This window comes from Leptopilina boulardi, unplaced genomic scaffold (assembly GCF_019393585.1).
Source record: "Leptopilina boulardi isolate dan_hultmark-lab unplaced genomic scaffold, ZJU_Lbou_2.1 LbouV2_150, whole genome shotgun sequence".
Classification (NCBI taxonomy): Eukaryota; Metazoa; Arthropoda; class Insecta; order Hymenoptera; family Figitidae; genus Leptopilina; species Leptopilina boulardi.
This window is the reverse complement of record NW_026137697.1, coordinates 2778777-2792482: the sequence shown is the minus strand read 5'-3', so window position 1 is coordinate 2792482 and position 13706 is coordinate 2778777. Positions and strand designations below refer to the sequence as shown.

General features: G+C 34.3%; 1 protein-coding gene and 1 long non-coding RNA gene across 2 annotated transcripts in view; one reads left to right on the top strand and one right to left on the bottom strand.

The window, feature by feature from the left end:
- Nucleotides 1-13706, bottom strand: part of LOC127291666 (uncharacterized) — an 86807-nt gene that overhangs the window by 21015 nt on the left and 52086 nt on the right. The window lies entirely within an intron of this gene.
- On the top strand, nucleotides 2142-9233 carry LOC127291665 (toll-like receptor Tollo). Its single transcript, XM_051320870.1, has one exon. The coding sequence runs from the start codon at nucleotides 2684-2686 to the stop codon at nucleotides 6581-6583; it is 3900 nt and encodes a 1299-aa protein (XP_051176827.1). The 5' UTR covers nucleotides 2142-2683; the 3' UTR covers nucleotides 6584-9233.

Below are 13706 nucleotides of genomic sequence, written 5' to 3'. Positions count from 1 at the left end.
TTTCAATCAATATAACAAATTAGCAAATATACTTTTTATTCCGATAATGTACATATGGAAACAACTCCATCAATCATTATTTTTAATCACCTGTTACTCATTAATTGTAACTGATAATCTACCCCTTTCAGTTTAGTGTCGGACGATAAAAATAGATATTATTTTCGCATATATACGCCTCGTTACCAGGAAAGTGTTTGATATCCCTCATTTACATTCCTTCGTGCTAAATTACATTTCGGTTTCGCGCGTTCCAACTATTCGAGCGCGAGGATCAACTCATGCTAAATATATTGCGGTTGAGAAAAAGATAGATCGAAAGGACTCGCAAAACCGTGAGTGTGCACGTATATATATACACGCATATATATATAGAGAGAGAGAGATTGAAATATTTAAGTTGACCATCCCATAAGTCTAAGGCACACAAGTAAAAAATAAATATTTGATTTCCGTCGAAGAGTGTTTGATGTACTTCCAATATATATACATAGAAAAAAAGAATGTGATTTCAAATTAATACTCTAAACATTTTAAATTAATTGTTTGTTGAAATTAATTTTACCTTAATTCGAATATTAGAATCGAATTGAAAATTAAAGAAATATTTAAATTTAAACTTTGAATAAGTTAAATGGAAATTTTTTGTGTATTTAATTTTTAAATGTAGAAATTGCCCTGTCAGGGCCCTAGTAGGGAATGAAACACCACACCCGATCAGGGCCCAGATCGGAGCCGGATCAGGCTGCCTTATTAGGGAATGAAACGCTGCGCCTGATGTGGCCCCGATTAGGAAATCCACATTTTTCTTGTCGCCCTGACCCGTGTAGAAATTGCCCTATCAGGGCCCTAGTAGGGAATGAAACACCACACCCGATCAAGGACAAATCCCAGTGTATACATTTTGCCAGGGCTCAGATCGGGGCCGGATCAGGCTGCCCTATTAGGGAATGAAATGCCGCGCCTGATGTGGCCCTGATTAGGAAATCCACATTTTTCTTGTCGCCCTGACCCGTGTAGAAATTGCCCTATCAGGGCCCTAGTAGGGAATGAAACACCATACCCGATCAGGGCCCAGATCGGGGCCGGATCAGGCTGCCCTATTAGGGAATGAAACGCTGCGCCTGATGTGGCCCTGATTAGGAAATCCACATTTTTCTTGTCGCCCTGACCCGTGTAGAAATTGACCTATCAGGGCCCTAGTAGGGAATGAAACACCACACCCGATCATGGGCAAATCTCAATGTAGAAATTTTGCCAGGGCCCAGATCGGGGCCGGATCAGGCTGCCCTATTAGGGAATGAAACGCTGCGCCTGATTAGGAAATCCACATTTGGCCCTGATCAGGTGTGGCGTTGCGTTCCCTACTAGAGCCCTGATAGGGCAATTTCTACACGGGTCAGGGCGACAAGAAAAATGTAGATTTCCTAATCAGAGCCACATCAGACGAGGCGTTTTATTCTCTAATAGGGCAGCCTGATCCGGCCCCGATCTGGGCCCTGGCAAAATTTCTGTACATACCCATGGAGAAATTTTGAAAGGGCCCCGGCAGAGCCCAGATTGGGAAGCTCCAAATTCGCATAAAACAGAGAACCCAATCAGGGCTACAGAAGAAGCCCTATTTCAGTCCAATTAAAATCGACTAAAACCAGGGCCCGACCAGGGGCTGCTTTGGCCCTGGTCGGCTTCTCTGTTTCAACCAGGTCAGGGCCAAGTTGGCGAATTTCTGCATTGGTAGTATTAAAAATTAATATTCAAAGTTCAAGTGTTTTTTTAAACAATTAGTAATTGCATTTAAATGAAAAATTTTTATCTATAGAAAACAATTTAGAATTCCTTAATTCTTGAATGTAAGTATTTTATTGTTTTGTCGATTAAAATATTTAAAAGCTGGTTGATCCTAAGCCTTTCGAGGAATATATATATGCATATATAAAATAAGGACATGCAGCCGGTCAATGTAGGTCCGTGTTTAGTTCGCTGCTATGTGACAGGCCAGTATATGCATTCTGGCATTCGTGGGCGTACTGGCCCGGCGACTAGTTCAGACTAGTTTGGAGTGGGAATCGACTCTCCGTTGCTGGTGGCGGGAGTATAATTTGTGACGGTAGGGATTTTGAAACGATGAGGGAGTCGGGAGAGAGAAATACAAGCAACAAGAAGGAAAGAGAAAGAGAGAGAGAAAGAGAGAGAAATTCGCTGCCAGTCATGCAGGGAGCATGACCGTCGGCTTGAATTCAAAACCCCAGCATCGCCGACTAGTAGGAACGTTGAGTCAGTCTTAGTCAGTTGCTCTCCGATGCTCGTGGAGGAATGTTGTGTACAACAACCTTCTCTCCCGGAATAACACGCGCGCTAAAAGCAAATTCAAACAAAATCTATTTTATTATTTAACAAATTCTTTCAAGGATTTAAAAATATTTTCAGTGTTGTTCGCAAACAAACAAAAATTAGTGTTATTTCAAAAAAGGATATCAGTGATGATTGTGTCGGTTTGTGCTATTTAAATCAGTGTTAAAATTCAGTGTTTAACTCTAAATGGCACCAAGTGTTTAGGAAACAATTGTGCAGAAACCGAAGTGGTTTAGTGACAATGTATGCGTGACAAAACTTTTTTTTTTAATTTGGAAAAAATTAATTCCAAGTATTCTATTCACGGTGATGATCAAAAAGTTTTGCAAAAATGAATCTTGGACGAATAGTGATGTTGATATTGAGTGTGGGAATGGTTGCCGGTCGCAGTATCAGCAGTTTGGAAGCGCCAAGAGGTTGCAGTTGGCAAAAAGAGGGAAAAGAAAGAACCCTCGTTTGTCGTTTAAGGACCATTGCTAATGCACCTGCACTTGTTGGAAATCTTTCATCGGCACAATCCGATTCCATTATGTCATTGCAATTAGAATGCAACGAGGCATTGTTCTTTGAAAGTCAAATGAATGATGAACCGCGCGGCTTTCTGGCTCCACTTTCACGGCTTGAGAAACTTCGTATGGAACATTGTAAAATCCGCTATCTACCTGGTGGTGCATTTGCATCAAGTCACAAATTACGAATTCTTGAAATTCGCACGCATAATAGTGAATGGTCAGCGACATCACTTGACATTCATCGTGATGCATTGCAGGGTCTATTAGATCTTGAAAGATTAGATCTAGCTGAAAATAATATATGGACATTGCCAACTGAATTGTTTTGTCCCACGCGAAACCTCGCCAGTTTAAATCTCACGAGCAACAAGTTACAGGATATACCATCGCTTGGCTTCTCCGATTGGGAATCATCGTGTCCATTACGTTTGAAAACATTGGATTTAAGTAGAAATGACATTAGTGCCTTGCCCGATAATTGTCTAAATAGTCTTCGTAATTTAACTGTACTTAAATTGCAAAATAATAAAATTGCCGCCGTTGGCGATAATGCACTAAGTGGATTGATTAATCTCAAATCACTCAATATGTCAAGTAACAATTTAGTTGCATTGCCACCGGATCTATTTTCATGGACAAAGGATTTAAGAGAAATTATATTGAGCAATAATTCACTCACTGTATTGGCCCCGGGTCTATTGGAAAATTTAGAGCAACTACAATCACTTGATTTGAGTAATAATAAATTGACAAGTCATTGGGTAAATCGTGACACTTTCTCTCGTCTTATGCATTTAGTTTTTCTTGATTTATCCTATAATGCATTGACAAAGATTGATGTTCATGTTTTTAAAGGATTACGCAATATACAAGTGCTTAAACTCGAGCATAATGTGATTGAAACACTTGGCAGTAAGTGTTTTTCATCACTTGTAAATTTACGTTCACTAACATTGTCGCACAATAAAATATTCACATTTGATGCATCACATTCAGTTGGATTGTCAAGTCTTGAACAATTGTTCCTTGATGACAATAGAATACGTGGAATTGAGGGACATGCGTTTAAAAATTTAAGCAAACTTCAAGACTTGTCGTTGAGCGGAAATGCCCTGTCGGATGTGCCGGAAGCAGTGCGAGAATTACAGTCGTTGAAGACCCTTGATCTCGGTAACAACCGCGTGTCTCGGATCGATAACGAGTCGTTTGTTGGATTAAACGAGCTTTATGGATTACGTTTAGTGGATAATAAATTAGAGAACATTTCGCGTAATGCATTCGCGTCATTACCATCCCTTCAGGTATTAAATCTTGCGAGTAATATGATTCGTCATGTGGAACCGGATGCATTTGCCAAAAATACGGTTATGCGCGCTATAAGATTGGACAGTAATCAACTTACGGAAATTCGCGGTGTATTCGCTGGACTGTCATCTTTAGTATGGTTAAATATATCGGACAATAAATTACTTTGGTTTGATTATACTGATGTGCCACCGAGTTTAACATGGTTGGATATGCATGCCAATCAGATAAATAAACTCGGCAATTATTATGCCCGTCAGGATAATCTTCAAATAAAGATGTTGGACGCGAGTTATAATTTTATCACCGAAATATCAGACATTAATATACCAAATAGCATTGAAACATTGTTTTTGAATAATAATAAAATTAATAAAATTGCAGACGGTACATTTTTGGATAAAACAAATCTTGATAAAGTTGTGCTCTATGGTAATGAGATTCAACATTTGGAGGTAGCTGCACTTGAATTACAACTTGTGCCAGGAAATCGTCAAGTGCCATCATTTTATATTGGCAATAATCCAATTTTATGTGATTGTACCATGGAATGGTTACCGCGTATAAATGAATTGGCAAGATTACGGCAACATCCACGCGTTATGGATCTTGATTCGATTACTTGTGAAATGGTACACGCTCGCGCATCACCACGACGACCACTCTTGTCACTCAAGTCTAAAGATTTTGTTTGTCGATATGAGGCCCATTGCTTTGAATTGTGTCATTGTTGTGATTTTGATGCTTGTGATTGTGAAATGACATGTCCGGATAATTGTTCATGTTATCATGATCACAGTTGGTCAAGTAATGTTGTCGATTGTTCAAATGCCGGTTATCGATTTGTGCCCGATCGTATTCCAATGGACGCGACTGAGATTTATCTCGATGGAAATGAATTGGGTGATTTGGGTAATCATGTGTTTATTGGTAAACGTCATCTTGAGGTGCTTTATTTAAATAATAGTGGAATATCATCGATTCATAATAAGACATTTAATGGTGTTGAATCGCTCAAGGTTCTTCATCTTGAGAGTAATGGATTGCGTGAGCTTAAGGGCAGTGAATTTAATCAACTTGAACGTATGTCTGAACTTTACTTGGATCACAATGCCATTGCAATGGTGGACAATGCGACATTTAACAATATGAAGAATCTCGAATTGCTCAAGTTGGACAACAATAGAATTGTGGACTTTCGACCATGGGATGCTTTAACCGATGCTGGACATGGAGCCGCGGTATCACTTGAGGGTAACACTTGGAGTTGTGATTGTGGTAATGCTGCACGATTGCGTAGATGGTTGGCGTTACATCAGGGCGATCCGGAGAAAATGTATTGTAAAGACGGTACGGAAACTCTTGCTGAGGCTTTGAGACGTTGCGGTGATCCATCCACGGAGGCTGTGACACATGGCATTCAAGAAGGTCCATTAGTTGGAGGGAATTTTGTACCTCTACTTGCTGGTGCTCTAGTCATGGTAATTGCTGTTTGTCTCTTTGTTGCATTGGCATTTGCTTTTCGTCAGGATGTTCGACTTTGGGCACATGCACGTTATGGCCTGAGGCTTGGCAAGGTTGCCACACCACCTGAGGAGGAACGTGATCGACTTTACGATGGTTATTTTATCTACAGCGAGAGGGATGAGGATTTTGTTTCACGTTATTTGGCTGCTGAACTCGAGCAATCGGGTCTTGCTCTTTGCTTACATTGGCGTGATTTACCACCGTCGAGAACGCAGGAGACATTACCGTCAGCAGCGGCCGCTGCACGACGTATAATCATTGCATTTTCGCCAGTATTTCTCACGAAGGAATGGCAGAATATTGAATTCCGCACGGCTCTTCACACAGCCTTGGAGAATATTCGACCTGCTTCGAGACGAAGACGAATTATCATTCTCCTGGCAACGGAGGCACCACTTCGTGATCCTGAATTACAACTTCTTTTGCAAACGTGTACAGTGATTGTTTGGGGTGAGAAGAGGTTTTGGGAGAAATTGCGTTACGCAATGCCTGATTCAGCTGACAAAAGGCGAGAAACAAAAAGTGCAACGTCTGAAAGAAATCGCATTCCGGCTAGATATACGGCAGCTCCACTTGCCGCTGATGCATGGACAAAACCAGTCAACAATCTTTTGGTACCAATTCATGCGCCAACACCAACACCTACACAGTCAACGTATATGAGTTCTGCATCCAGTAGAACTGAGGACGAGGACAGCGGTGCTGAACATCAACATCACATCAACAGTGATTACAGTGCATTGCATGGTAGCAATGTTCAACGTCCTCCCAGCCTCTCGTCAAGGGGCAGTCATCTTTACAGCACCATTCCTGAACTTCCGGTACTCACGTCGCCCTCATTTGGTAATTCATCGATCCCAATGAATCCTCGTACTTATTTTGTTTAATTTAATAGGAATTTTTTTTTATTGCATAATTAAAGCATAAATTTTGATTTCTTTAAAAAAATTGTTCGAGGCCAAAAAGAAATCACGAGAATTTGTAAAAATAATTTCTTTTTTGTAAGTTGTTTCTCTTATGGTTAAATTTTATTTTCTCTCTCGAGACAATAAATGTTGGGCCGTTGTTATGTTCCTTTGTCATTATTTTTCGAGAATTTTTGGTTGTTTCACTCAAACGTAAATGCACACTTGACTGAATGAATTAATGTTCGCTCAGAGGCTTTACAGTTTTGTACAATGCATTATTGTTTCACCGCTACCGCGCGCGCAGAACCGAGAACAAAATGAGAATGTAATTTTCTCATTAATTTTCTTTCTCGAAAGTGGAATTGCTTTTCAACAAGATCTCCCTTCTACGAAAGATATATATACATGTATATCTTGAAAGCTTGAGTAAATTTTAGACTATAGATGATATTGAATCTTTTGTTTATAATTCTCTTTTGTGAAGACAAGATCTTATCGAAAAGGAATTTTAGCCGGTTCTCTATTTACATGAAATGCTAAAAAAGCTTTTGTAACAATTTCAACTAAAAAAAAACGAGTAAAAATCATTTTCGGGTTATTTTAAATGTAATTGTTACATTAAAATGTAATTATAACATTTAAACTAATCTTCAAGGTGCAAAATACTTGAAAAAAATCTCGTATTTCAGAAACAATCGCTAAAGATATGATTTTCGTAGAATTAAATTAATGAACTGAAAACGATCTTTAGCATATGATTAATGTCCAATAAGCAAACAATGTGTTAAAATTAGCATAAATTTTCGTGTTTTTTTTTTCGTCGTATTGTAAATAATGGTGAGTCAAAATTAATTCATCTAAAATCGCACACACGACACAAAAATATATATGTGTGTATATATTTAACCGGTTTTGCGGTTTTTATTCAAAGAATTAATTTCGACACCTATAAATTCTTTTTTCCTCATATTTAAAATGCCTGAATCGCATAAATTTAATCAATTTAATCGACATCAAGTTACGAGAAATGATTACCAAATTTATAGCGTATAGAACGTTATGTGAGTGCTTTATTGTATTAAAAAATAATTTCTATTTTTAACTGAGAAATTTTTCTGTCAGGAATGGTTGTAACTGTGATAAAAAAAAAAAGAGAAAAAGGACGAGACTATTCAAGATTAGAGTAAAATGTTCGAAAAATAAAAAAGTCTGTGTGTGTGTGAGTGTGTGAATGATAGACTTGCTTCACAAAATTATCGTATAGTCAAATATAGTGCCATTTTTTGTCTCTTTTTACGAAATCAATAATTTCCATTTTTGTCGGAGAGAAATTTTTTTTGAAGACAAAAGGGAAATTATTGAAGAAATGCAATGTTAGCGTCTGATAAAAAAAAAAATTGGCCCAAATAATATATTTGTTTCGTTATCATAATTTTTTTTTATGGATCTAGTTCAAGGTAAAATAATTGTTTAATTTTATGTAAATATTTGGTTAATATTTTTTATTTAAATTACGTTTTCAAAGTATTTTTCCAAAAAAAAAATTTTTTTTCACAACAGCAAATTCTTTACTGATTGGAATAATAAAAATAGATAAGAAAGGTATATATTACATGGGCCATGTGAATTTTAATTTTGTGTGAGAAAATAATTTTAAATTATATATAGTAAAAAAAATGTTTGTATTTATTCGACAAAAAAAAAAAAGATTTTGTATTTATTGAAAATTTTTTTTGTGATGCACAACGAGAAAATCATAATGACTTTTTTTTCCAAATTGATGAAAATTTTATTTTCTCTCGATTTCAGTTGATTTTCAACAAGATCGTAAATTTTTCTCAATGTGCATTAGTATCCAGTTGTAAAGCAAGATCTGGGTTAACCTTTACGGGTGAATGATCAAGTTTTGTAGTACTATAGTTCGATAACAGGAGTGAGTGAGTGAGAGAGAGAGAGAGGCATTAACGTCGACAGTCATAGAAACTGTAATATTGTGAGCGTGATTTCAAAGGTTGATAATGTGTCATTCGGCTGGTTCGAAATGCAACATTATTCCTAACGGGATTTAATAAACGTGGTTTATGGATTCCACACTGTACTTGACTATATATATATATATGTATATTATATATAGTCTTGAAAAACTTGTGCAAGTGAAATGAATATAGCGACAAAGTTAAATGTCAATTTGTAAATAAAAAAAAAAAAATTGTATTGAAAAAAACCCCCGACAAAATTTTCCAATTCTTTTTTTTCGAGAATATTTAAAAAAAGCAATATGGACAGCGAAAACAGAAATCGAGAAAATGAAAAATATAATTGTAAATATTTTTTAATTTGACAATACTGTATATATTTAAATTTCGAATTCTTTTCAATTGTATAATTTGAATTCTCAATGACTTAAATTTCTCGAATTAACTGAAATAATATTGTACATTTTTTTTTTAGTAGTGGCGTTTTAAATATCGAGATTGAGGTCAAATCGTGTGAGATCTCGTTCCTAAGACTTTCGCGATTATCATATTGATAGTCGCTCGACGCTTATTAGAATATAAGAAAAAAAAAAATTCGTTGTAAATAATGTAATTTTGTAAATAATATAAATCTCAGCGCAAAAAAAAATAAACTTTGTATGAATATAGGAATGAGAATGAGAGATAAAAAAAATAGAGCGCTTAATATAAACTCGTATATAAATAAAAAAAAAAAAAATATATTATAAATATATTCCTGTAAATATATTTGCTCTGGCTGTCTATTGTATTTTGGCTCTTTAGTCAGGTTTTGTTGTATAAAAAAAAAAAGTAATGTGAAAAAAAAACGAAATAATCGTTATTTGAAGGAAAGCGGCATATAGAAGAATAAAAAAAACGTTTTCATAAGAAAGTTGCACGTGTATGAATTTCATTATAAACCCCTCCTATATACACCCAATTCTCGTTTATAAAATTATAATCACTTTGAAAGCAAGCAACGGTAATAGCTTCCCGACTTACTTGCCCCGCGTGTAATTCTTTATTGAGCTATTGCGAAGCAAGACTTGCATTAGCGAACTCTTACCTCTTTTCATATATATATATATATATATAACAGAGGTTTTCTTCTCATGAAGTTTACGGAAAGAAAATTACTTGGAACTTTAACGAAACTATATATATATATACATTTTCTTTTCTTCTTTGCGCGCGCGCGGCAAATTTCTTGTCGGTGCAACATTTTTGAACTCTCACACAATTTGCAACTCTTGTTATATACGACAGGTAATAAACTTGGTGAATTCATTAACTCAGAATTCAGTATACTTTCCTATCGGTATTTTTCATTGGAAAAAAAAAAAAATCAACGATAAAGTTTTTTCAAGTATAACGTTTTACCTTTTATGTGAATATATTTAAAAAAGGATAGATTATTTTAATTTAAAATAAAATTTAAATAAATTTTTTGACAAATTATTCCTAACGAGACAAATTTTAATCAATATCAGTTTTTTTCGATCTACAATATAGAAAATTTCCATAGTAACTGTTACCATAGTAACTTTTGCCATTGTAACTTTTGCCATACTAACTTTTGCCATAGTAAGTAACTGTTGCCATAGTAACGATTGCCATAGTAACTTTTGCCATAATAACTGTTGCCCTAGTAACTAATTTTTGCCGTAGAAAATTTTGCCATAGTAAGTAACTGTTACCATAGTAACTTTTGCCCTAGTAAGTAACTGTTACCATAGTAACTTTTGACATAGTAAGTAACTGTTGCCATAGTAAATATTAACATAATAACTTTTGCCCTAGTAACTAACTTTTGTCATAGTAACTTTTACCATAGTAAGTAACTGCTGCCATAGTAACTGTTGCCCTAGTAACATTTGCCAAAGTAACTTTTACCATAGTAAGTAACTGCTGCCATAGTAACTGTTGCCCTAGTAACATTTGCCAAAGTAACTTTTGCCCTAGTAACTAACTTTTGTCATAGTAACTTTTACCATAGTAAGTAACTGCTGCCCTAGTAACTTTTGCCCTAGTAACTAACTTTTGCCCTAGTAACTTTTGCTAAAGTAACTGCTGCCATAGTAACTGTTGCCCTAGTAACTTTTGCCAAAGTAACTTTTGCCCTAGTAACTAATTTTTGCCGTAGTAAATTTTGCCATAGTAAGTAACTGTTACCATAGTAACTTTTGCCCTAGTAAGTAACTGTTACCATAGTAACTTTTGACATAGTAAGTAACTGTTGCCATAGTAAATATTGACATAATAACTTTTGCCCTAGTAACTAACTTTTGTCATAGTAACTTTTACCATAGTAAGTAACTGCTGCCATAGTAACTGTTGCCCTAGTAACATTTGCCAAAGTAACTTTTGCCCTAGTAACTAACTTTTGTCATAGTAACTTTTACCATAGTAAGTAACTGCTGCCCTAGTAACTTTTGCCCTAGTAACTAACTTTTGCCCTAGTAACTTTTGCTAAAGTAACTGCTGCCATAGTAACTGTTGCCCTAGTAACTTTTGCCAAAGTAACTTTTGCCCTAGTAACTAATTTTTGCCGTAGTAAATTTTGCCATAGTAAGTAACTTTTACCATAGTAACTTTTGACATAGTAAGTAACTGTTGCCATAGTAACGATTGCCATAGTAACTTTTGCCATAATAACTGTTGCCCTAGTAACTAACTTTCGCCATAGTAACTTTAATAAATATTTTAACTAAATAATAAAATCAATAAAAATTGAATAAATAATAATAATATAAGATAATAAAAATAATACAAGAAGAAGAAGAAGACGAGAAGGGGTAGAATTAAGAAGAAAAAGTTTGGTAAAGATAAGAAGACAAAGAAATATTTGTAGTATGACTTGGAGCATATAATAGTGGATGGTATGGCGTATCATCTTAATGAATTTAATTAATTAAATTAATTATGAGGGCACTGATCAAAATTGTTTGGCGTGTAAGAAAAAGGTATTTCTTTTTCTTTTCTTTTCTTTTCTTTTTTTTCAATCATTCGCGAGTGGAATTTTAGTAGTTGGAACGTAACCGACGCGCGGTTTGACAAACGTACTGGCAGTGAGGCAGCCAATTAAGCACAAGACGACAGAAGAGATCCCTATAGTCGTTCAAGACAATCATTATTAGCTTGTGAGAAAGAGAGAAAGAGAGAGAGAGAGAGAGAGAGAGAGAGAGAGAGAGAGAGAGAGAGAGAGAGAGAGAGAGAGAGAGAGAGAGAGAGAGAGAGAGAGAGAGAGAGAGCAAAACAGCATACGAGGCAATAACTTCATTGCAATCTAACCGATCAACTCTTTCTCTCAAAGGGGCAATTGATTCCCATGCACTATGATTATCAAAATTAGTCCCTAAAAATACCGATTGCGATCGACAATTTTTTTGTTTACAAAAAATAATAAGTGAAATGAATTTTTTTTTAAAGGAAAACAAACTTTAAATCATATTTTTAAATTGAAATAAAATTAAATAAAAATCAGGGTGTCTACTAAAAATCTGAATTAAAATTCAAGGACTTTTTCATGACTTTCCAGGACAAATTTCTTATTTTTCCAGGACATTAAATTGGATGACCTTATAAGGAATAAAAAAATTTTTTAGTTTAACTATTGTTTTCAGAAATTATTAAAAAATTAATTAATCACTTAAGTAAATTTTTATTTTACTTATTTAATGAATATTTTTTAACTTGATTGACAAAATTATAAAAATTTTTGAAAATTTACAATTCAACCCGCTTTTTGAAAATTTCCAACCAATCAAACAAGAGGACAATGAACTCTGAAAATTCAAGGTTTATGGAAGGTATATATACAGATATTTATATACGATAAATTATAATTATATCGCTGATTGATGAATTATATCAGAGGGGGAAAAAATGGGGGCAAATGTGTTTTTCATTAAAAAGTTGACCCAATGGCCCCGAAATGAAACTTATTTAAAAAAAAGAAAAAAAGACCCGCAGAATATTATATATATATATATATATCGTTTAATCATATCGCACGCCGTTTAATAGGTTCAATTATTTGATATTTTTTTGATCCCAATCTTATTTCCCCCTTCTATATATATATATATATATATCCCTCCCACAAATCGCTCTCGCAAGTATAATCGAAATTGGATTTATTGATCAATAATTGGTACTGAGATTCGATTCTACCCCGCGTCTCTTATATTCATCAAGTTTCTTTGTCAGCTGATTCTCTTAAGAAAATTGATTTCATTTCGTATATATTTATTATTAAAAAGCAAATCGAATTCTTCTTTTTTTTCAAATTAAAAATTATTAAATAAAAAATAATAATTTGCATTATTATTTATTGTATTATACAAATGTCCTTCAACTATATATATATATATATATATGTATGAGAAATTTAGAGAATGTGCGGTTTTTTTCCACAAAGAGAACAAGTCCCACAATCATTTTTATTAACAAACAAGAATAATTCTCTCACTAATCATCATTAACATATATATATAGGAATATAAATAATAATCTTCCCCCCGCATCTATGGGATGTATTTCTTTAATTAAAAATTCATAATTTCCCTTTGTTGTTGGTTTTTACATATATATATGATATAGGATAAGAAAGAAAATATACTAATTTTGAATTTATGTCGCAAATGATAATAATAAAATTTTAAAAAGAAGTGTAACACACATTTATATATATATATATATATATATATATATATATATATATATATGTTGTAAGAGAGATATATACGTAAAGATATGAAGTTTTTCTTAGGTGGTCCAAATTACCCTATACGGTATTCTAACGACATTTTTTTTCTCTGTACGATTACAACTATACTGCTCCGAGACGATGATGATGTAATCTACCCTCGGTCAGCTTACATCAATTAAGGGCATCCTTTTACTGGTTGCTCCCGCGTGCTCCGTCAGCAAAGAGTCACGGTTCCAGTAACTATACTCGTTAATGAGCGCATCTTTTTAGTGCTTCAGTGTTTAATTTGTTTATTAAAAAAAAAAAATGATACCCAAAATTTCAAATGACATAAAATTTTATCGCAATTTGAATAATTTTACTATTTATTTTTTATTTATATATTTATATATAT